General features: G+C 49.0%; 1 protein-coding gene and 1 long non-coding RNA gene across 8 annotated transcripts in view; one reads left to right on the top strand and one right to left on the bottom strand.

Moving 5' to 3' along the window:
• Positions 1-4,733: 4,733 nt before the first annotated feature.
• On the bottom strand, positions 4,734-12,225 carry LOC125440385. The gene is made up of 2 exons (XR_007245686.1): positions 12,096-12,225; positions 4,734-4,849 (listed from the first exon to the last, which is right to left on the bottom strand). It is a non-coding gene; the product is annotated as an uncharacterized LOC125440385 (long non-coding RNA).
• A 4,932-nt stretch (positions 12,226-17,157) lies between these two features.
• Positions 17,158-20,575, top strand: part of LEF1 (lymphoid enhancer binding factor 1) — a 116,499-nt gene continuing 113,081 nt past the window's right edge. For all 7 annotated transcript variants that reach the window (XM_048509429.1, XM_048509430.1, XM_048509427.1 and 4 more), the window contains exons 1-2: positions 17,158-17,705; positions 18,511-18,739. In XM_048509429.1, coding sequence (XP_048365386.1) covers positions 18,530-18,739 — 210 coding nt within the window. In that variant the 5' untranslated portion in view covers positions 17,158-17,705; positions 18,511-18,529. The remainder of the gene's footprint in view (positions 17,706-18,510; positions 18,740-20,575) is intronic.

Below are 20,575 nucleotides of genomic sequence, written 5' to 3'. Positions count from 1 at the left end.
AGTAACATCTAGGGTTGCCAGGTCACCACTGGCCATTGATGGGGGATAGGGCTGCCAGATCCAAACTTGTGAAACTCCTAGAGATTTGGGGATGGAACCTGGGGAGGACAGGGGTACAATGGGATACAATGCCCCATGGGGCACAATGCCATAGAGCTGACCCTCCAACACATCAACTTTCTCCAGGTGAACTGATCTCTGTAGTTGAGAGATGAACTGTAATTTGGGAGGATCCCTAGGCCCAACCTGGAGGCTGGCTTCCCTCGTTACATCCCATCTTGTGAATCTTTGTAGTGACCCTGGCTAGTCGTTACTACAGATGACCCTGGCTAGTCGTTACTACAGTTGTTGCTGCTAGTCATTACTACAGTACTACTGCTACTACAGATATATAAAGTGCCTAATCCTTGCTTAATCCAGACTTCCCCAGGGCACAGAGTCACAGCTGCAATGTGGCAAAAATGATTTACTGGAACTGCTGCAGGTAGTTCTCTCTAGCTGCAGAGAGCCTGGGATTGCCAAACAAACTTAGTTTTGATCATCTGCTATACTAACTGTAATTGGCTGACTAAACCACAGTTACCGGGGCATATATTGTTCATTTGAGGAATTTAAATGCAACTCTTAAGACACCTGCTTGAGATGGCTCTCAAGTAAAACATTACCATGAAAGCGACAACAGTGTTATTAAAAAGTCATGGGCATAAAACCAGCACAAAACAACCACTGGAGGGCCTTAAAATGTCCACAAACAGTTCTGCAGCTGCAAGTGGACAAAAAAAAGGAAGAAGATAAAATTTTGTTTAAAAAATTGTGTAAAAAGGAAATGTCTGGGTCTGGCATCCAAAAGACAGTGAGGGTGCTAGGCAAGTCTCATGGATGGGAGGTGCTGATACTGAAAATGCCCCATCACTAGTTGCCATTTGCTTCACCTAAGTAGCTGGGGGCACAGAAACCAAGACTTGGGGTTCAGATCTTTAACTTTGCTAATTTAAAAGAGCAACAAATCTGAATGTTAGCTTGAATAACTTCAGGGGTAGACAAAATTGCACCCTGAGGAGATAGAATGCCAGAAGCTTTATATATAAAGTGGTATAATAATGGCTTTATTGTTATATGGTGGGATTGGTTTGGGGAGACAGCCTATGTCTCTACAATATCTGTCAGCCTGCGTGGAAGTAGAGCAGTTCATGCCAGAGGTGGTGAAGGGGTGGGGCATTTTCACCAATGGAATACAGAAAGCTTCCTGTAAAAGACCATTTTGAAGCGTTCCCAGGAAGGTCCGGTGGCGGCCAGCAAGCCACAGGGAATGCTGGACTTTGTAGGAAGAACAAGTGCATGGCCTTCAAAGGTTTCAATTTGAAGCAGCTACAAGGGCAGTGGAGATTCTGTTGGACTTGGGTAGATCTGGATTGTAAAGATCTGTTTCCTGGCTGGCTAACCTGAAGACGAGAGGCACAGACAGTGGCGTAGCACCAAGGGGATGAGGGGGTGTGCAACGCACTGGGCATGCGCCCCTGTGGGGGCATGGCAGGAGGCGTGGCAGGGTGTTCCGGGACGGATGGGGGCTTGGAGGGGCGCAGGGTGCAAGCGAGCACCGGGAGCAGTTCCCCCTTGCTCCATCCCTGGATACAGAGGTGTGATGCAACATCCCCTCTTGCTAATTTAAAAGAGATACATCAGCCTTACAGTGGTGCTCAGCAATCAAGAGGGAGATAGGTAGGGGCAACGCTTAGGAACCTTGGCTTATTGAGGGCCTGATGACTTTAATCGTTCATAGGAGTGTGGCCCATGACCATTATCATTCTCACCGCTTTCTAGCAGCTCTCTTTCCAAAACACTCTATAACATCTGTAAGTCACAAGGTTCTCCATATTCCTAGTATCAGTCCAACCATTTCACTGATATTGTCTTCATCTAATACCTATTTTACGCAGTGCTGGATTAACTTAGTACTAAAGCAGCATATGCGACGGGCCCTGCATTTTTGAAAGCCCCCACACTAAATGTTTACAAGCTGTCCAGTGAAATCAGCATCTCACCATATGATCATGGTCTAGCAAAACTGTTGTTTACATGTCAGGGGAGCTGCGTGCTTCATCGTACGTGTTAAGGGTTGTGAGTTTGTGATGTTTCGTGTGCACAGACATGGTGTTCTTTGTGCTATCTCCCATGCTCCCAAGCATACTCTGTTACGCCACCAGAGGATGTGGCCTCTGCCACCACAGTGAGTCTGCAACAAGAACCCTTTTATAACATATGGTGCAGGCCTTGTACTACCTTAATCTGGCCCTGATTTTATGATATAATCATTTTTATCCTTCCCTTTATCTGAGGAGCTCAGAGCAGCATATGCATGGCTCCCTTCATTTAGCTTGTATAAAATAGCTCTATAAGGTAGACTAGGCTGAGGGAGAGAATGACTCATCTACAGAGATTCATGGTTGATTAGAAAAAACCTAACCCATTTTGCTAATTTTTACTACCTTTCATCAGCTTCCAGTAACAATTTCCTAGTTGTCTCCCCGTATCTAGAATCTCTTCAACTTAACATGTGAATGAAGGCCACCCTGCTATGCTGATGCGGTTATCCAGCAACCAATTCTAGACACAATCAACACTAAATAGCAACATTAGGGTCAGTTCTTTCCATCAGGAGGAAGAAAGAAGTAAATTCCAAAGAAAAGCAGTATCTCAGCTGTGGCTGTGGTAGTTAAGACCAGTTCACCAGGTTAGATCCCCAACTCCTACACATGATGTCTACTGGGTGACCTTCGGTTAGTCAAAGTTCTCTCTGAGCTGTCTCGGCCCCACCTACCTCCCAAGATATCTGTTGTGGAAAGAGGAAGGAGTTTGTAAGCTATTATGAGACTCCTTACAGTTGAGAAAAGTGGGATATAAACTCTTCTTCATCTTACTCCAGTATGCACATTTTTCTCACACATCAGCTCTTCATTTTACCCACACAGTGGACTAGATCAGAAGGCGCTCAAGAAACTTCAAGTGTGAAACTGCTAACTGGGAGTGATGAGAGGTCAGGGATTCACAGGAAACCTGCAGATTCCATGGCCCAGCATGGCTGACGTTTAACAAGCTCAAGATTCCGGAGTTTCCATGCCTTGAGCTGCATCCCCTACTGCTACTCCTGGCTGTTTCTAATGGTGCAAACCAAAGAGGAAGGACTGCACAAATGTGAGCGGGACTGGGGCCAGTTTTGGGGGGAAGATCACCTCCAATGCCCTCCCCCAAGTCACAAACACATGAATACTGACTCTCCAAGAGGAATGAGTGCAGGATGAGTCCTTCTTGCTCCTTTAAGCTTCTTCAATGCAGGCAAGGCTGGAAAGAAGAGTGTGAAGGAGTTGGAATCCACCGTTCCCCTAGGTGCCCCCCTCAAAAAGAAATGGGAGATTGCCATAGAGTCACAACAGCATCTCCTACAAAGGCAGGGAAGACTGCAACATCTGCAGCTAACCACTGCATGAGGGGTAGGTAACTGTGGGCCCTCAGGGGACTGCTTAGCTCTGGCAGCCTCCATACAGCGCTGGTCCTTGAATACTGAACAGAGGATATCAACAGCACTACTTAGCCTACCTGTATAGCCACAAGTTTTGCAGAGAGCTTGTCAACTTTTTGCTGCATTTCCCTTCATAGACAGCCAGTGTGATCTAGCGGTTAGAGAAGGGTTCCCCAGTCCTGTTGAGCTGATGAGTACTTTTGGAATTTTGAGAATAGTGCATGCCACTACAAAATGGTAGCTAAGGGAGATCATTCCAGATGGCTGCCATGGGAAGGAGCCGTCTGGAATTATTTCTTATTTCTATGACGGGGCAGCTATTTCCAATTTCCAAATGAACACCAACTGTGATGACTCCTAGGGTCATCTGAGGTACTTCCCAACCCTGCTCCAGTGAGAGGACATCCAGGATTAACTTTTTGTTTTGGAGGGAGGAAGCAAGTGGGTACCGAAAATGTGCTGGACTTCACAGCATCCATGAGCACCACACTGGGCATCACAGGGCTGGAGTGTTGGACTTGAAAACTTTGTTTTAATTCTGTTATACAGCTTGCTGGGTGATCTTGGGCTTGTCACTGACTTTTCTCTCAGTCTACTTCGTGGGGCTATGGTGAAAAGAGCAACATACATTGTTATGAGGTTCTTGAAGGATGGGTGTGCTAGACAATGTCCACCTTTCTACATCTATTTCCCATTTTCTATTTCTCTGAACTCCCTCTTCCAGTTAATATTAGAGCTCCATTTGCTCACTGAAAAATATGTCTTTATGTATAAAATCACACTGATTGCATTAAGGGCAGGGGGGCGCTAAGGAAAATTAAGCATGTTGTGTCTTAACAGCCATCATAAACAGCATTTGTCCTGGTTTTGGGAACATTACTCATTCTTCTTAAGACATCCCCATTTGATGCAAGTTCCCATGCCGCTGCCACCACCCCACCTATTTCCAGCTTCCAGACACAGATGGGGCAGTGCCATTCTTCATGCCAACCGGCCTGCTGATGAGCCTATGTGTCAAAACAGCTTCCTCCTTATCTGAGCTCAGACCAATTTCAGTCCAAATCAAAGAGTTCCGTGGTGGCCAGCTTTGTGTTTTAGATGTTGCCTGTCACCTTTAGGTCACACAGGTTCAAATCTGGCCCACCTCTGTGGTGCCAGAAAACTGCTACCATCTGGTGACAGCTCAGAGGCCTGTGTGAAATGAACAAGGAAGCTGTAGGGTTGTTTTTTTTAACAGTGAAAGAGGTGTTACAATCACACTGAGAAACACCAGTTGGTTCTTTTGGTTGCTCGATTGAGGAAAAGAGGCCAAGCTTCCCTTCTGGGAGCGATCTGAGGAAGAGAATATTAAAAATTGACAATCAGCGGTGCGTGCAAGGATTTTTTTTTATCATCACTACAAATACTGCGCCAACATCTGCAATTTTTAAAAAGGGAGATCTAACAGAAAGGACCCTGTTCCCAATCACTGCTGTTACTACATGAAGCAAGCTTGGCTCACTGTGAAATGAAAGGCAGTAAGTACCTCAATATGATCCTTCATTTTTAGAACCCCAAAGAAGGGTTATTTTACTCACCAAGGGGCTTTTTCCAACAGCATAAGCAATCGCAACCATCACCAAGGATAGTTTGCAAAAACCAGTCAATCACAGATGTATTTGGGTGCTGTGTGGTTTCCGGGCTGTATGGCCGTGTTCTAGCAGCATTCTCTCCTGACGTTTCGCCTGCGTCTGTGGCTGGCATCTTCAGAGGATCCTCTGAAGATGCCAGCCACAGACGCAGGCGAAACGTCAGGAGAGAATGCTGCTAGAACACGGCCATACAGCCCGGAAACCACACAGCACCCAAGTGATTCCGGCCGTGAAAGCCTTCGACAATACACAGATGTATTGTCAAAGGCTTTCAGGGCCAGAATCAACTGGCTGTTGTGGACTTGCTTGGTTGTGTGGCTGTGGTCTAATAGTTTTTGTTGATGATTTCGCCTGCATCTTTATACCACAGAGAGAAACACATCTGACCCTGACATGCCTCTAAAGATACCAGCCATAGATGTGGCTGAAATATTAGGAACAAAAACTACCAGACCATGGCTGCACAGTCTGGAAAACCCACAACAGCAAGTAATCACAGATGCATCGCTCCTTAACACAGCATGAGGAAAACATGCCACAATGCTTGCAGAAACTGTTGCAACCAATTCACACAATATATTATTTTACATAAGTGTCCTTGAACAAGTCCTCTCTGCCCCCTTATGGCAGTGGCGAAGCGCCAACGGGAACATCCGGGGCGGCTTGTCCCGGGCGCAGGCTTGCAAGGTCACGTGGGGGGGCGGAAAAATTCCCTGCACACTTCTGGGAAGGAGGAGGGGCGTGGCTTGGTTTGACTGCACGATGCCGGAGAGGAGGCCTGCTCCTTTTGGCTTCCAGCCGAGGGAGTGCTCTCCCCTCCTCCCCTCCAGGCAGCCGGCTGGGGGTGGGCGGAAGAGAGAGACAGCCAACGAGCAGCAGCAGTGACCACTTCCTGCTTCTCTCACCAGCGAGGCTGTCCTCGTCGTCCCCGCCCCGCATTTCTCGCCTGGGCTCCACTTTCCCTATGGGAGCCAGCGAGCTCGCCCTAGCCATGGCGACCCTTCTCCGCCGCTCCCCCTCTGCTCCCACCGCCACCCTTCTCCTCCTGTGTCTGCCGCCGCCGCCTCCCAGCACTTTTAATAGCTCAGACCCTCCAGCGGCCACAGCACCGACTTGGTTGCCAGCCCTGCCGCTGCCGCCCCCATCAAGGGCTGAGAGGAGCGCAGCACACGGTGAGGGGGCGTCCAGATGGGAACAATGGGGAGAAGGGGGGTGCTGGCCAGGCGGGGGTCTCCCGGGTTGTGCTGGGCGCGGGGGGGGGGAGGGGGGAGGCTGACCACAGTGGGGAAGGAGCCCTTTCAGTTTTGCGTCTGGTTGGGGGCGAGATTCAGCCGGAGGAGGGTGTGTGAGCGTGAGCGCATGTGTGTGAGAATGCGGGGGGGGGCGTCCAGGCTTCCCTCCATTTGCCGGGACCCATGAGCCTCCCTCCGCGCAGTTTCCCTGCTGCTACTTGCAGAAGTTGGTGCCTTGTTTTGTGTCTTGGCTGTTGTGGACGTTACTGGGGCGCAAAGGGCTTTGGACTTCTCCCCTTCCCTGCGCCTTCGCCTTTCACGGTAGATCTTGCAGGCAGGGGAGAAAGAAACTTCCCTTTCCTGTCCTTTCCCAGAGCTGCCCTCTGCTTTTGTTTTGGCCTTTTTTTTTGTTTAAACTTTTTTTGAACGATCCTCTTCTTCCTCTCACCTCCCTGACTTGCTCGGAGTGCATGGGCTGCTCAGACAAGAGGGGGGGGGGGGCTTGCCTCGACTGAGCTCAGCAGGACCGGCTTGTGAGTAAAGGGACTCTGGACTGTTTTGGGCAGCAGAACTTCACATTTTCTGGAATTGGGATTTCAGTTTTATCTCAGAACTCACCAATTCCCATCAAAGGTAAACTCAACCACTGCAATTAAACAGTTGCCTCCCAAAAATCCCTCTTCTAGTCAACTAAAAAGAACCTCTTGAAGTGCAAACCTGGAAGCGTATACTCTGAAGCAAATCCCACTGAATTCAGTAGCAGTTACTCCCAAGTAAGTGTGTTTAAGATTGAGCTGGGCTGTTAAGAGGGGGTCAGCTTTTCTCCTTTCATTCTCTCCCATTCCACACAAGGCTACACTTTGTAAGCAACATAAATAAGGGTTCAAATAAATAGATGTGTTTCCCTTAAAAAGAAAAGGGGGGAAATGTAAGTAAAAAAGAAACACACTGTTCCAATTGGTTGTAATATAAAATATTTCCACTTTCCCCTCAGGAAGGTGTTTTGCACATTCAGAAAAGCCACACACACCCCTGCCCCCAATCAGAAGTGTGCAGAAGTCAGGATTCTGTGGAGTCCTCTGCCTTTATGGAAGGGAGGGAAGGAGAGAAGTTTGGGGGCGTGACTCAGTGGAAAAGCATCTAGTTGGCATTCAGAAAGTCCCCAGTTCAATTGCTGGCATCTCCAGTTTAAAAAATCAAGTAGGAGGTTATGTGGAAGACTTTCCAACTGAGACCCAGCAGAGCTGTGTCCAGTGAGAGTGGGCAGTGCTGACCCCAACAGACCAAAAGGTCTGGCTTGGTATAGGGCTGCTTCCTGTGTGGGTCCATGTGGTTTTTCATAGTGCTGTGCCTCCAGGAGAGTTTTTATCTGTATTTTTTAAAGTTGGTTTTTCAGTCTTTCTCTTTTTGTGATGTGCTGATAAATTGGCAATTTGGTCAATCCATTGTGTGCGTATGTGTTGTGTTTTGGCTAGCCAAATGCCTATCCTGTTGGTTTCGTGAAGTGTATGAACTGTTCTTGGGGCACTTTGGCATTTCCAGAATAATGATTTTCTATCCACTTTCACAATTGTTTGCAAGTGGATTTTGCTCTTTCGCACAGTAAAATCCAGCTGAAAAGTGCATTGAAAGTGGCTTGAAAATGCATTATTCTCATGTGTGATAGTGCCCTTAGCCTCACTTCCAAAACACCTTTAGAAGGTGATTTTGCATCAGTTCAGTAAGCATCATTGTGGACCTGCTGCTCTAGAAAAGTGATAAAAAGAAGGAAAGTCTACAATTAACTTTAACATATGCTGATCTTAAGAGGGATATGAAGGGTCATGGACACACTCGGAAAGACAGCACCCCTTACCTTGTGGTGAAGGTGCTGTATTTGCCCAGGGTTGTTTTTTGTGGAAGTATTTATACCCCATATTTTGGCCTTTGAGGTTAACCATTGTTCAGAAATGTCATCAAGAAAATAGTGGACTGTGTTAAGACATTAGTATTGAAATCAAGATTTTGTCTGATCCTGAGTAATAGTATCGGAGTGTGTTTATCTGCTTCTGATTAAGTACATATAATATTTATACATTGATTTGTACTGTTAAAATATTGTACTGCCATCTTTTTGACCATCTGAGTCCTCCAGAACAGCTTGCAATACAAACACATCCCACAAATTGCAAGCTCTGCCAGCCTCCCCCCCCTCTCCATCCCCAACACACCTCCCTGCCCATGGATCACAGGGTTAGGGTTAGTGTCATACAGGAAAACAAATGAAAGCCATTTAGAAGTTCCTTTTTGGGCCCTTTTGTTTTATTTTTATATATTTTTTCTCAGCAGTAATAAAACATTTTGAAAATGTCAAAAAAATATTTCCACTGTGTGGCATGAACCATTGCTGTGTTCAGATTTGTGAGCTGGGGCATGTTCTACAATGTGATGGTGACTGAAATGACCTGGTGCAAAAAATTGTTGTTTGGTTGTGGTTGGGGAGGGTGGTCGTCTACATGGGCGGGGGGGGCGCAAAACTCAGATTTTGCCCCGGGCTCCATTTTTCCTAGCTACACCCCTGCCTTATGGGAATGCAGCACTGCACACAGCCACAGTCTAGAGGACAGCTGGCCAATGGATGGAGCATGGGGTGAACCATTCACAAGCATGTCCTGCCGCTCTGCAGTGATTGTAGATGGTTAGTTAATATATTATTCTCTGATTTTCTACCTCAAGGGACTAAAAGTGTCTTGCAACAATAAAAAGGCAACCAAATTGAAATACAGTAAAATATGCAAATAGAATCATCACCTGTATCTTGAGCTGGTCCTGAGACCAGATGAGTCAGCTTGTCCAAGGTCAATGGGTAAAGAGACCTTGAAGCTCACAGCCAAGGCCTCTTGCCTATGACCATGTCCAAATACATGTTGCTACTGCTAGCAAACAGGAAAAGCAAGTAGAAACACGACTCAAATGGTGCAGCAGGCGAAAGCATCCCTCTTATTCTCCCCTCTAAGCAGGTTTAGGTGGCCGCCTCACCAGTGTGTGCTTCCAGTAGCCCGAGCCAGGTGAGGCAGGTGATTCTAGTGCCCAAGCCAGCTTGCCATGGCAGAAGATGACCTTGGGCAGCAAACAGGGAGGCCACAGAGTCTCAGATCCACTGAGACTTGCCAAATGATCAGAGCCAGGTGAGCACTTCTGGCGTGGACAGATGTTATAAAGAAGGGTTAGGAGAGGCATCACCAATCCAAAATACATGGATAAAAAGCCCCCAAAAGTAAAAAGAGATCTGTTATAAAGTGTGAACAATGACAAATACAAAGCGACTACAGCCCTCAATACCACCTCACACACATTTATTGTGTTCAGATAAGTCATGATGCCTTCCTCTTTGTAAAACTGATGTAATTGCCACCAGAATAGAAGACTTTTGTGAAAATAATAAGGTAGGGAAAGGGCAACTAAAATAACCTGCAGCTTCATCCTGCTTACTGGAATGTACTCCCAAGTTACTGTGCATATTGCTGCTGCTTTGGTGGTGCAAAGGGCCATTAAGTCATAGCTGACTAAGCCGACCCCATAAGGTTTTCAAGGAAAAAGAAGAGGAGAAGTTTGGATTTATACCCCACCTTTCTCTCCTGTAAGGAGACTCAAGGTGGCGTGCAACTCCTTTCCCTTCCTCTCCCCACAACAGACACTTTGTGAAGCAGGTGGGGCTGAGAGAATTCTGAAGAACTGTGACTAGCCCAAGGTCACCCAGCAGAGATGTAGGAGTGGGGAGACACATCTGGTTCACCAGATAAGCCTTTGCCACTCAGGTGGAGGAGTGGGGAATCAAACCCATTCTCCAGATTAGAATCCACCTGCTCTTAACTACTATACCATGTTACCACATGCTCTTAACCACTACACTCTTAACCACTACACCATGTCTTCCTTAGTGGTCCTCCATCCAAGTAATTAACAGGGCTGATCCTGGGGAGCTTTTAAGACTCTGATGAGATTGGGCTAGTTTATATTTCTTACTCAGTTTATGATTCGTATTCTTCTATCCATCTTAATTACTACTGTAGTATTTATTCCAAAGTATTATGTTCATTTGAAAGTTATGAGGAAGATTAATACGATGAAGGTGATATTCGTTCTCTCTCCCCAGTAATTATATTAACAGATAATTTCTTATTCAGACAAAAGCTTACATTGCTCTAGTCAAGAATTGTACAGAGATTTTTTTTTTGCTTTTGATACCATTAATTCCAGATTGGAGTACGCTTTTACTGAGGGTGTGTGTGATAAAACAAGTGCGCCAAAATACAGAAGAGAGAGAGAGAGTAGACTCTGGACATATTTGGTGGTCTTCTATCAAAATACTGCTTAGCTTCTGAGATCTGACAGGTTCAGGATAGCCTGGGCTATCCAGATCAAGTCATGCTTACTCAAAATAAAGAGCCACTGATTTCAGTAGGCTTTATTCCCAAGAAGCAGGTGCCGAAATGCCTCCTTACTACTATGAGTTCAGACATTCTGTCCTAACCAAGTACTACAAGAAGAAGAGGAGTCTGGATTTATACCCCACTTTTCACAGCTGCAAAGTGGCTTACCATCTCCTTCTCTTCCTCTCCCCACAACAGAAACTTTGTGAGGCTGGTGAGGCTGAGCTAGTTCTGAGAGAACTGTGACTAGCCCAAGGTCACCCAGCAGACTTTGTGTGTAGGAGCGGGGAAACAAATGCAGTTCACCAGGTAAGCGCCTGCAGCTCATGTGGAGGAGTGGAGAATCAAACCTTGTCCTCTGGATTAGAGTCCAACAATCCCAAAGCAGGTTGACTACTGAGAATTTTACCATATCTTTTTGGCTTATTCTAGGAACACTTTTTAAAGTTTGTGTTGCGGATCTTGGGCAGTTCAATTTATGTATTTCCATTTTTTTGTAACGCACGCAAATTAAGACAGTGCTGCCATTTCAAAATCCATTTTGTTATTCCTTGCGTGGATCCCTTTTTATTTATAAGACCCCCCCCCCCCCCGCCCTCGGTTGCCATGCGCAGTGGCAGCCAAAGCTAACTAGCTTCCCTGCGTTTGAAGAGGCTGTGGGCACCAACAACCTTTTGGGTAGCTTCTCTTCTGCGTGGTCTTTGCCCAGTTCCCCCCAGCCCCGTCCCTTGTTTTGAAATGGTTTGTTGCTAGATGGTCTTTTCTGACTCCCCCCCCCCCCCCCCCCCATCCGCTGCAGCTCTGCTGGGGTTTAGGGCGTCTGAAAGGAGGCTCCTAATGAGGGATTAATCCGGGAGGCAGTGACGAGGAAGGCTTGTGCAGCGAGTCGCTGGGGAAAGGGTGCGGGGGAGGGGGGCATAAACCCTCGCTGCGGCACCTTTGTTCTGCACGTTTCAGCTGGAGCAAAAAAGAGAGACGGGCAAGGCACAGCTTTGTTGTTAAAACAATATTGACAGAGGAAGACACGGAGCTGAACCAAATGCGAGCGGCTAACGAGCCATTCTTCTTCTCTTCCCCCTCGAATAATTGCCAAAACGCCAACCAGAAAGCTGGGCGAGGAAGAAGGGAGGCTTTGGGGATTTTGCATGCTGCGCTCCGAGCTCCCTCCAGTCAGCCAGTTCGGGGGCTGGAAAGAGTCCAGGCTCCGGGTTTCTTTTCTCCTCTTGTGGTCCCCCCCCCCCCCGCCCTTCGCAGTTGAGATCCAACTCGCCAAACTCTTTGATCTTACTTTCTGTCTCCTTACCCGGAAGAGAACCCTCTCCTGCTCAGCTGGGAGCTCTCGGCACACGTGGAAAAACCTGGCCCGGCTCCATCTTCTTGCCAAATATAGTCATACAAAGAGGCCAGAAAGGGGAAGAAAAAGAGGATGAAAGAGACATCCGGCGGGACATCAAAGGGAGCCGCCGCCCCGCCCCAGCGCGCCCCGGAGCCCCGCCCTCTGCCTATATAAGGGCAAGCTCGCCGCGGGGGCTTTTTCTCACGCAAGCCCCCTCGCCCCTTCCCCTGCGGAGACTCTGTGGGTTGCTCGTCGTGAAATGGATTTTTCTCTGCCTTTCCAAATTAAAAATAAACATGAACTTTTCCAAAGCAGCTGCGAGAAGGTGGACCGAGGGCATTCTCAGTCTTGTTCCCAAATTTATTTCACTGTTCTTCCCCCCTCCTCCACAACTGTTTTCGCTAAGATCTGTACCTCCGTCTATGCATGGGAGTAACTTCGAATCGCAGCTGGATTTCTCTAAATATGCATACACAACGGTCTGCCTCCCTTGCTGAACAGCAACCGTGCAATCCTGCGCAGGGTTCTTCTTGTATAAACCACATTGAAATCACTGGGTTTAGATCGTAGGAACACAGCCTAAGATTGCAGTGCAATCCAACGCATTTCACCCCGGCGGCCCCACACAGCCGTTGAGAGTGCCTGTTTGGAAACACCGTTCCCACCCCCTCCTCTGCATATTGTCGACCCAACACTGTGCTAGTTAAGAAGTAAGACAGAGACCGCTTCTGGGCATGGACAGAACGTTCTGGCCCTAACAACCGCCCAGCCTCCCCACCTGAGCGTGGCTTCCATCCAGGTGTACCTCTCTCGGGAGGGATGGCGCGTTTCCCCCCCATCTGCCTGCTTAGAGGCAGACTTTTCTCTCCTTGACGTCTCTGTGTCTGGTTCTGGTGGGTTTTCCGGGCTGCGTGGCCATGGTCTGGTGGATTTTGTTCCTAACGTTTTCCCTGCATCTGTGGCTGGCATCTTCAGAGGTGTATCACAGAGAAAACTCTGTTTCACACTGTGTCTGTTTGACAGCAGGTTTAGTCACATCCTGATGTCTGTCTGTGGCTGCGATCTGCGGCTCTCTGGGAAGGGACGTCCATGGCCAGGAGCCCCAAAAGAAAGGTGGACACCATGGACATGGACACCAGCCCAGTCGTTATGCTGAATCTGGCCCGTGTGTCCATTTTACAGACATTTACTCACCTCATTTCCAAGAGAAGGAACTGTTCGTGCTCCCCTCGGAATTACTCCCCCCGCCCAAGTTTCACAATTTGATGCGCCCCCCCCCCCCCAACCCGCACTTTCCCAGACAGATCCGTCCCACAACGAGCATCCCGATAGGACATAGGTGATTCTTCAGAGTTGGCGCCGGCTTTCAGCTGAATAATATTTGTCTGGTGGGTAGCAGAAATACTTAGACTAGCTTGTCTGCCTAGTTTGAAGGAAGAGGGGATATAGAAGACAATTTGCATGCCAATTAGCATTCCTGCGTTAATGCCCCAGCAGATGCAGATCAGCTCTAGATAAGGTATTGTACTAAGACCTTATAAGTCAGCCCCCACGATCCCACCCCCGTTTCTCGTTAGGGCCTCTGATCTGACGTGTCCTCGGCGCGCGTGCAAAACCCCACTCGTGGCGTTTCGGGTTTTGTCAGTCCGGTCCATGTCTGGTCGCAACTCCGACTGAGTTTAATGAAGCTCGTTTCCACAAAGGACGTTTCAAGCGCACTCCCTGGAAAAAAGATCCCATTGAACTCAAATGGTCCCACCATGGGGGGGGGGGGGAATTGCTCCCTTTCGGGGTGTTAGGGTGATTGGGACTTCAGAACACCCCATTTCACTGGGCTAGAAGAAGCTTAGCCCCAAGCTTCTATTGAGCTGTTCATTCGAAGTCGATTACCTTCTCTGTTTTTTTTTTAACTCTGTAGTCCGCCTTGAGTCTCAGATGAGGAAGGCGGTCTATAAATTAACTAAACCAGTAAGTCCCCGTGCAGACATGAGTGCTTCTTAATAAATAATAAGTCGGAAAAAAAATCCAATGGGGCTTCTTTCCTCCAAATAAATGCACTCTGCTACGTCATATCTTTCCGTCTTCCCCCAATTCATTTTCCTTTGCTATACTATGGGGAATCCGCCCGGGCAAACAGACTCCCTTACTTTGGCATTCCTCCTTCTAAACCCAGGGTCCGGTCAGCCTCTCGTTGTCTCCGGTCAAATCTGGTGTTCCAGATGAGGTTTGGTTGACTTTATCCGCTTGTCATTAATCTTTAAGCTTCGCTTTCCTCCAGCCGCTGCCCCCTTTCTCTCTTTAGAAGACTCCCCCCACCCACATGAAAGGGAAGAACGAAGGCATCCTCCTGTTTGGAGCTGCAATTAAAAAGAAAAAGAAACAAACCTATAGGAGGGGCACAACTTCTCTTGAATTTAATGCACAACTTATTTGGCTGGGCAATGCCCCAATGTTGCTATTCGGAGTGTAGCCCTTCTAGAGCTCCGAAAGTCCACTCGCCCAGGGACTCCTTTCCTTCTTTTTTTTAAAGCAAAATTTAAATGTGTCATTTGCAAGACAGGATGGGGGTGGAAGAAAGAGGGAAGCGTTTTTATAAGCCTGTGGGTACATAGGCGAAGGAGGGGGGGAGACATACGTTTCGGGCCGGTTGCAGAAACAGGCGCAACCCCTTCCCCTAATTGTTTTATTAGAAGGATCAGATTAATGCTAAACCTCCGTGTGAACAGCATTCCCTGGAGAAAGCCTCTCTCCTCCTCCCCACCCCCGGCCGCCCCCCGGGGCCGGGAACAGTCAACAGCGCTGAAATTGACGCAAATCTCGTTGGAGCTGGAAAGGATTTCGCCAGCCCTTCTTGGCTGTTAATGGTAATGCCAATCGATTAGGCATGTGCTAATTGGAGTCCCAAATGCTAATCCTTGCGTCAGATGAAGGAGTTCTGCAACGCCTGTCTTTTCCTAGATGATGACCATTTCCGTCCGGGGGGCGGGCGGGCAATACAAAGATTTTAGACCCCCCCAAAAAAACTTATCTTCGCCCTGCCATGCCTAAAGGTGGTCCCCGTGCAAACAACACTATAAACACTATATTTAGCAACTATTAGGCTCACGCTTGCCTGTTCAAGAAAATCCTGAGCTCATCTAAGGGTCTTCCTTGGTTTTCCAAGGCAGAAGACCTCTGCTGGGATACATCAAATGGACCCTCCCTTTATGCACTAATTCTCTTCCCACCCACCCCCTCCCTTAAGTGGCTCCCATTAGGTAGTTTAAACTACAATAATCTCCAGGGCAAAGGGAGGGATTCTGCAAATGAGAATGGCTGTCCAAACAATTAACATGAAGGGGAAAATAGGATTCGAATTAGGCGGAACAAGATCAAAACTTAACAAATCGCCCGTTAAGCGTCTCCCTGTGCCAAGGAGCAAACCAAGTGGTTTTGCACAGCAGACGCCCCTGCCCTATCCCGCACACAATTGGGGGGTGGGAGTAAGTAACTTCAATACGTTTGCAGCCCTTACTCAGAATGTGAGCACCGCTGATTCGAAGAGGAAACGTCCAAGCAGGTCTGCAACATTTACTTGGGAAGGCGCTCCGTGGAACTCGGGAAGACTTTCTTCTGAGTAAACACGAAGAGAGGGCGGGCCTGCAATGTGGTCCACTTCAGACTTCGGTTTGTCCGCTTTTGCCCTGTTTCCTTTTTCGAAAGCTGGGTGCAGTAGCCTTATCCCTAGCCAGCATCTCCCACTTTCCAAGTGGACTTTGCACCTACACTGATGGTGGGCGGGATAGGATGTCAGGAAAACGGCCCAGGTGGTTCTTTCAGCCCAATTTTAATCTTGTTCCAAGACAGTAGGTACTTCACTCTCCGTAGCAGCACGCCGGGAGGAACCGTTTTTTCCTCGCTCATTTATATGCCCAAAATAGAGGCTGCAATTTACTAGGTGTAGTCCACTCGGCCTCCGTGAGACCTGCTCCCGAGTAAACATGCACAGATATCCCTGCACACGATTGCAACCCGGAGTTACAGAAGGGTGGAGGTCCAGTTTTTAATTTTCTGCTCCTCCTGGTTAAAAAATCTCCATTATACTGACCAGAAAGTCTATATTGTTCTGTTCATGATTCCTCTGTTGCCCCCATCCGAATTTTTAAAGAACACCCCCCCAGCTGGAACACTGTAAACAAACGACACACCCCCACCCCCTACATTAAAATCCCTCTTTTCAGATCAACAAAACAAATTTCCCATGTACTCGCTCCCCCTTCTCTCCGAAAAGGGGGCCGGCTCAACAAAGCAGCCCTGGAAAAAAAACATCCTTGTTCCAGATTTGTATGAAGATGTTCAGATAACTATTATTTGCCCTCTCTGGAGAGGTTTCCTTGGAGGAAAGGAGAGCGAATTAGAAACCTCCACCCCTTGGAATGGCAATTCCCTGCCTCGTCGGTTTTGAACACAGCCATCTCGAGCCATAATGATAAATATAGCAAATAATAATAATAAACGATGCCAGGAGATTTGGGGGGCGGGAGGGGGACGCGAGGGGCAATCATCAAAGGGATTCGCCTGCACACAGTCTGCAGCAGGGCGGGGAAACATTACATTTTTGACCTATTTTTTGACTCTTAATGGTTCTTTTTTTTTTTCAATCGCCGCACATCCCCAATGTCTCCTACTTTGGGACTCTGCCATACACCTTTCCCTTAGGTGGGACGGGGGGGGTGTTGTTTTAACTCCCCTCCTCCTTTTGGAAGGCTTATTTCTGCGCCAAGGTCTGCGGTTTACTAGGAGCAGCGCTGCCACCCCCCAAACCGCCCGTGCAGTTTGCTTTCCAAGCCGGGTTGGGGTTGTTTTCCTCCCCTCCTGCTCCGCCGCGGATCCATTTCCTTTCCTCTCCCTCTCTCAAGAGCGTCTATCAAGGCGCTGTCAATCAGAGCGGCGGCTTCGCTTTCATCTTCTCTCCTCCCGCCCCCTCCCTTTCAACAGAGCCAGCGAGAGCGAGAGCGCGGGGGGGGGGGGAGGAGTGGGTGGAGGGGATGTTAAAGTTACATTGCGGGTGCGGGGAGAGGGAGAGAGAAAGACGCGCCCGCGGAGGCTCCCGTCTGGCGTTGTGCTTCCCGCAGCCGGCGCTGCAAACTGCGCAGAAGGTTCCGCGGCCGCCGCCTCCGCTGCTGTCCCCGGCGCGCCCGCGCGCAACCTACGCACCGCAGGCGGGCGAGTCGTGGCCCTCGAGCAGGCGCGCGAGCCGGAGACGGCGCCGTCCGGGCCCTTTGCGCGCGCGCCCTTCTGGATTGCGATGGCGCGCTAATTGGATCAAGGAGAACAGCTGCCTCTCGCCTGGCCGGCGAAGAGGAGCGGGGCAGCCGGTTGCCCGGCCGGCCAGTCTTCGGGGGACCAACTTCGCTTTTCTTTTCGAAGTCACCTTTCTCCTGTCACGCGACAACTTCTTCACACCCACCCACCGTCACCTGAAGGATTTTTCTATCCTATTTGAATTTTTCCCTTCCTGAAGAGACCCGGAGCCCGAGAAGAGCAGAAGAGGGCCAAGAAGAAAACTCCTGGCAAAGGGACAAAGGCAGAGCCCTGGTGGGTGCGCGCCTGCCTTGCTTCTTCTGCCTCCCAGAGCAACCCCCTCCCCGCTGAGGTGTCGCCCGGGCGTTTTCCTTCCATCTCTGAGGTGCAGAGCATCCCTTTCCCCAAACCTCCAGCCAGCCCACTCCGGCCGCGTGCCGAGGAGAAGGCGAGCCTTGAACCTGAGGGTCTCCAAGCTGACTCCCTCGGCTCTTGCAAAAGTGCTTCCCTCTCTCTTTGGAAAACTGAACTGTGATATTTTGCTGCAGTTTTTTTGGGTAAAGAGATATGGGGGGCGGGGGGGTTGAAAAGAGGACCGGCTGCAGAGGAAACCGGTCGCGCCTCTCCTGCGCCCTGGAGGAGACAAAACAGAACTGTGGCGGGGACACAAACTTGCCCAGACTTTCCTGTGCTCTGGTGCCACAGACACAACAGAACCCGGGACGGAAGGGGAGGGGGGCGGCGGCGGCGGCGCGTGGGTCCCTTTCCTTTCCCCTTTGAAAAAAAGCGGCCCAAATCGCCGAGGGCCCCCCCCCCCCGCCTCTCTCCCCTCCCTCCTCCCCCAGGTGTTTGCATATGGATGGGAGCGCGCAGGGAGGAAGGCAGGCTGGGAGGTATTGCGGGGCTGAGGAAAAAGCGAGCCGGTCGTGAAAGACTTTTAACTTCCATCATCCCTGTTATCCCCCCCTCGTTTCTTTCTTTCTTTCTTTCTTTCTTTCTTTCTTTCTTTCTTTCTTTCTTTCTTTCTTTCTTTCTTTCTTTCTTTCTTTCTTTCTTTCTTTCTTTCTTTCTTTCTTTCTCCCTCCCCGGGGTGGAGCAGCCTCCAACGAGCAGCGACCATGCCTCAGCTCTCGGGGGCCGGAGGCGGCGGTGGCGACCCGGAACTTTGCGCCACCGACGAGATGATCCCGTTCAAAGACGAAGGCGACCCTCAGAAGGAGAAGATCTTCGCCGAGATCAGCCACCCGGAGGAAGAAGGCGACTTGGCCGACATCAAGTCCTCGCTGGTGAACGAGTCGGAGACCATCCCCAGTAGCAATGGGCATGAGGTGAGGGGACGGGGGGGGGGGGGGGGGAGAAGAGATCTGGGACGAGAGTTTGTGCCAAAGCAGCAGCTGATGGAGTGGAACAAACTCGTGGCATTAGCATGAGTAGCAGGAAGCAGCGAGGTAGTAAAATTGTGGGCAGAGGAGAGCCCCGTTTCACGCTTTGGGTGGGCTTCTGGGAAAGGGGGAGAAACCAACAACAACAACCCAGCACGTCCCCCGTGGCGGCTGCATAAGACCTCCTTATCTGAAACGACAGATCAGACGTGGCCTTAGTGACTTTCCTGGCATCTGCGCGCCCGAGTGGGCGGCTTTATTTGGAGGCCAAATGTGAATTGGCTCGTCTTGACCCTCCGCTGGGGGATTTTTGTTTCAAGCGCCGCCGACAGAGAGCCCAGGCGAGCGGCAGGCAGGAAGGGTGTGTGCGGCGTGGAAAACGGGAAACTGGCAGCCGCCGAGCGGGATACTGTTTTGACCACGGCGCTTTGAAAGTCGATACTCCGCAGTTCCCCATGAATGAGTAGCGCTTGGCGTGTGGAAGAGGAAGGGAGCGGAGTCTGGCACTCTGAAGCTGGCTGCAGCTTTCTTCTCGGGTTCATTGGGATGGGGGGGGGGGGGGAAGGCTGCAGGCGGGCACAAAAGGGTGAAGAGGAGCGGCTGCATTGTTTGGCCGGCGCTTTCATCTCGCCCTCCCTGCATCTAGGCATATTTGGGTAGCCATTCAAGTCGGCTTCTCCCACCCACCTTCACTTTCTCCTTGTCAGCTTTTGCGTCACAGAACTCCTTTCTTCTTGTGCTTTTGCTATCAAGGTTGAAACGTCAGCTTGCACCCTGGCCCAAGATTAAAACTTGAGCCTGGTGCCCCGTCTGAATATTATCGCCGTTGCTCTAGGTGCCCTTGCCTGGATGTACACAGTGAGCGAGGAACAAACAAAATACGCGGAAACACGTGGGTCTCCGCGGGACCTCTCTAACGTCTAGTTCCAGAGGGGGAAATGAATGAGATGAGTGTGTTGTGACTGACAGGGGCACCAGAAAGAGTCTGGAAGCGGCATCTTCCAAAGAGAGAGGGTATTTCTGGTGGAATACTAAGTTTTGAAGCTAGTTCTTGAATAGGTTTGCTGATAGGTTTAGCCAGGTGAGACTTCTCTTTGCCAAAAAAATCTGCACAGAGCTGACTCATGCATTTACAAAACTTACAAGTCTGTACCATGAGGGCTCAGGTTGGGGGAGGGGGGAGTAAACTGGAGAACATGAGCAGTTTTAATCTTAGTCCTGGAGCCTGCCCTTAGGAGCTTGTTAGATGGGAGGGGACCCTTTTCATTGTTAAAGTTTGGGGGAACTAGACAAGGTGGCTATAACAACCATATCTGAGGGAAAGGAATTTCCACTGAAAAAGCAGTGGTATTTGTAAACAAGTCTTGACTTTCAGTCATACTGAATTCAATAGGACTTCACAGTAATGTGCTACAAGGTTTGGCTGCAAACTTGCCTATATTTGGACTGGTCATTAAGCAACTAGTGCTTAGTTTTAGGTTTTGTGATTTCACAGACCTGGATGGTTCTGGGTTGCACCTTTTATATAGAGAATTAAAAAGAGGCACTTTGAAAAGGCACTTTAAATTCGCAAATTCTTATTTTATTAATTTGTGCAAACCATTTTGTCAGTTTGATTTATTAGATTTGTGTCTTAGGAGATGTATACATTTGAGATTTTGAAGAAAAACAGCTGTAAAGAAATGGGTCAAAGTATCATGAAATATAGAAAGTACAGGGTGAAATATAATTAAGGAACTAGTAATTTGCTGAACTTATTTGGTCTTTATTAGTAGTGAATGC

The sequence above is a fragment of the Sphaerodactylus townsendi genome, linkage group LG10 (assembly GCF_021028975.2).
Source record: "Sphaerodactylus townsendi isolate TG3544 linkage group LG10, MPM_Stown_v2.3, whole genome shotgun sequence".
Taxonomy (NCBI): Eukaryota; Metazoa; Chordata; class Lepidosauria; order Squamata; family Sphaerodactylidae; genus Sphaerodactylus; species Sphaerodactylus townsendi.
The sequence above is the reverse complement of the archived record's forward strand: the minus strand, read 5'-3'. Positions and strand labels throughout refer to the sequence as shown.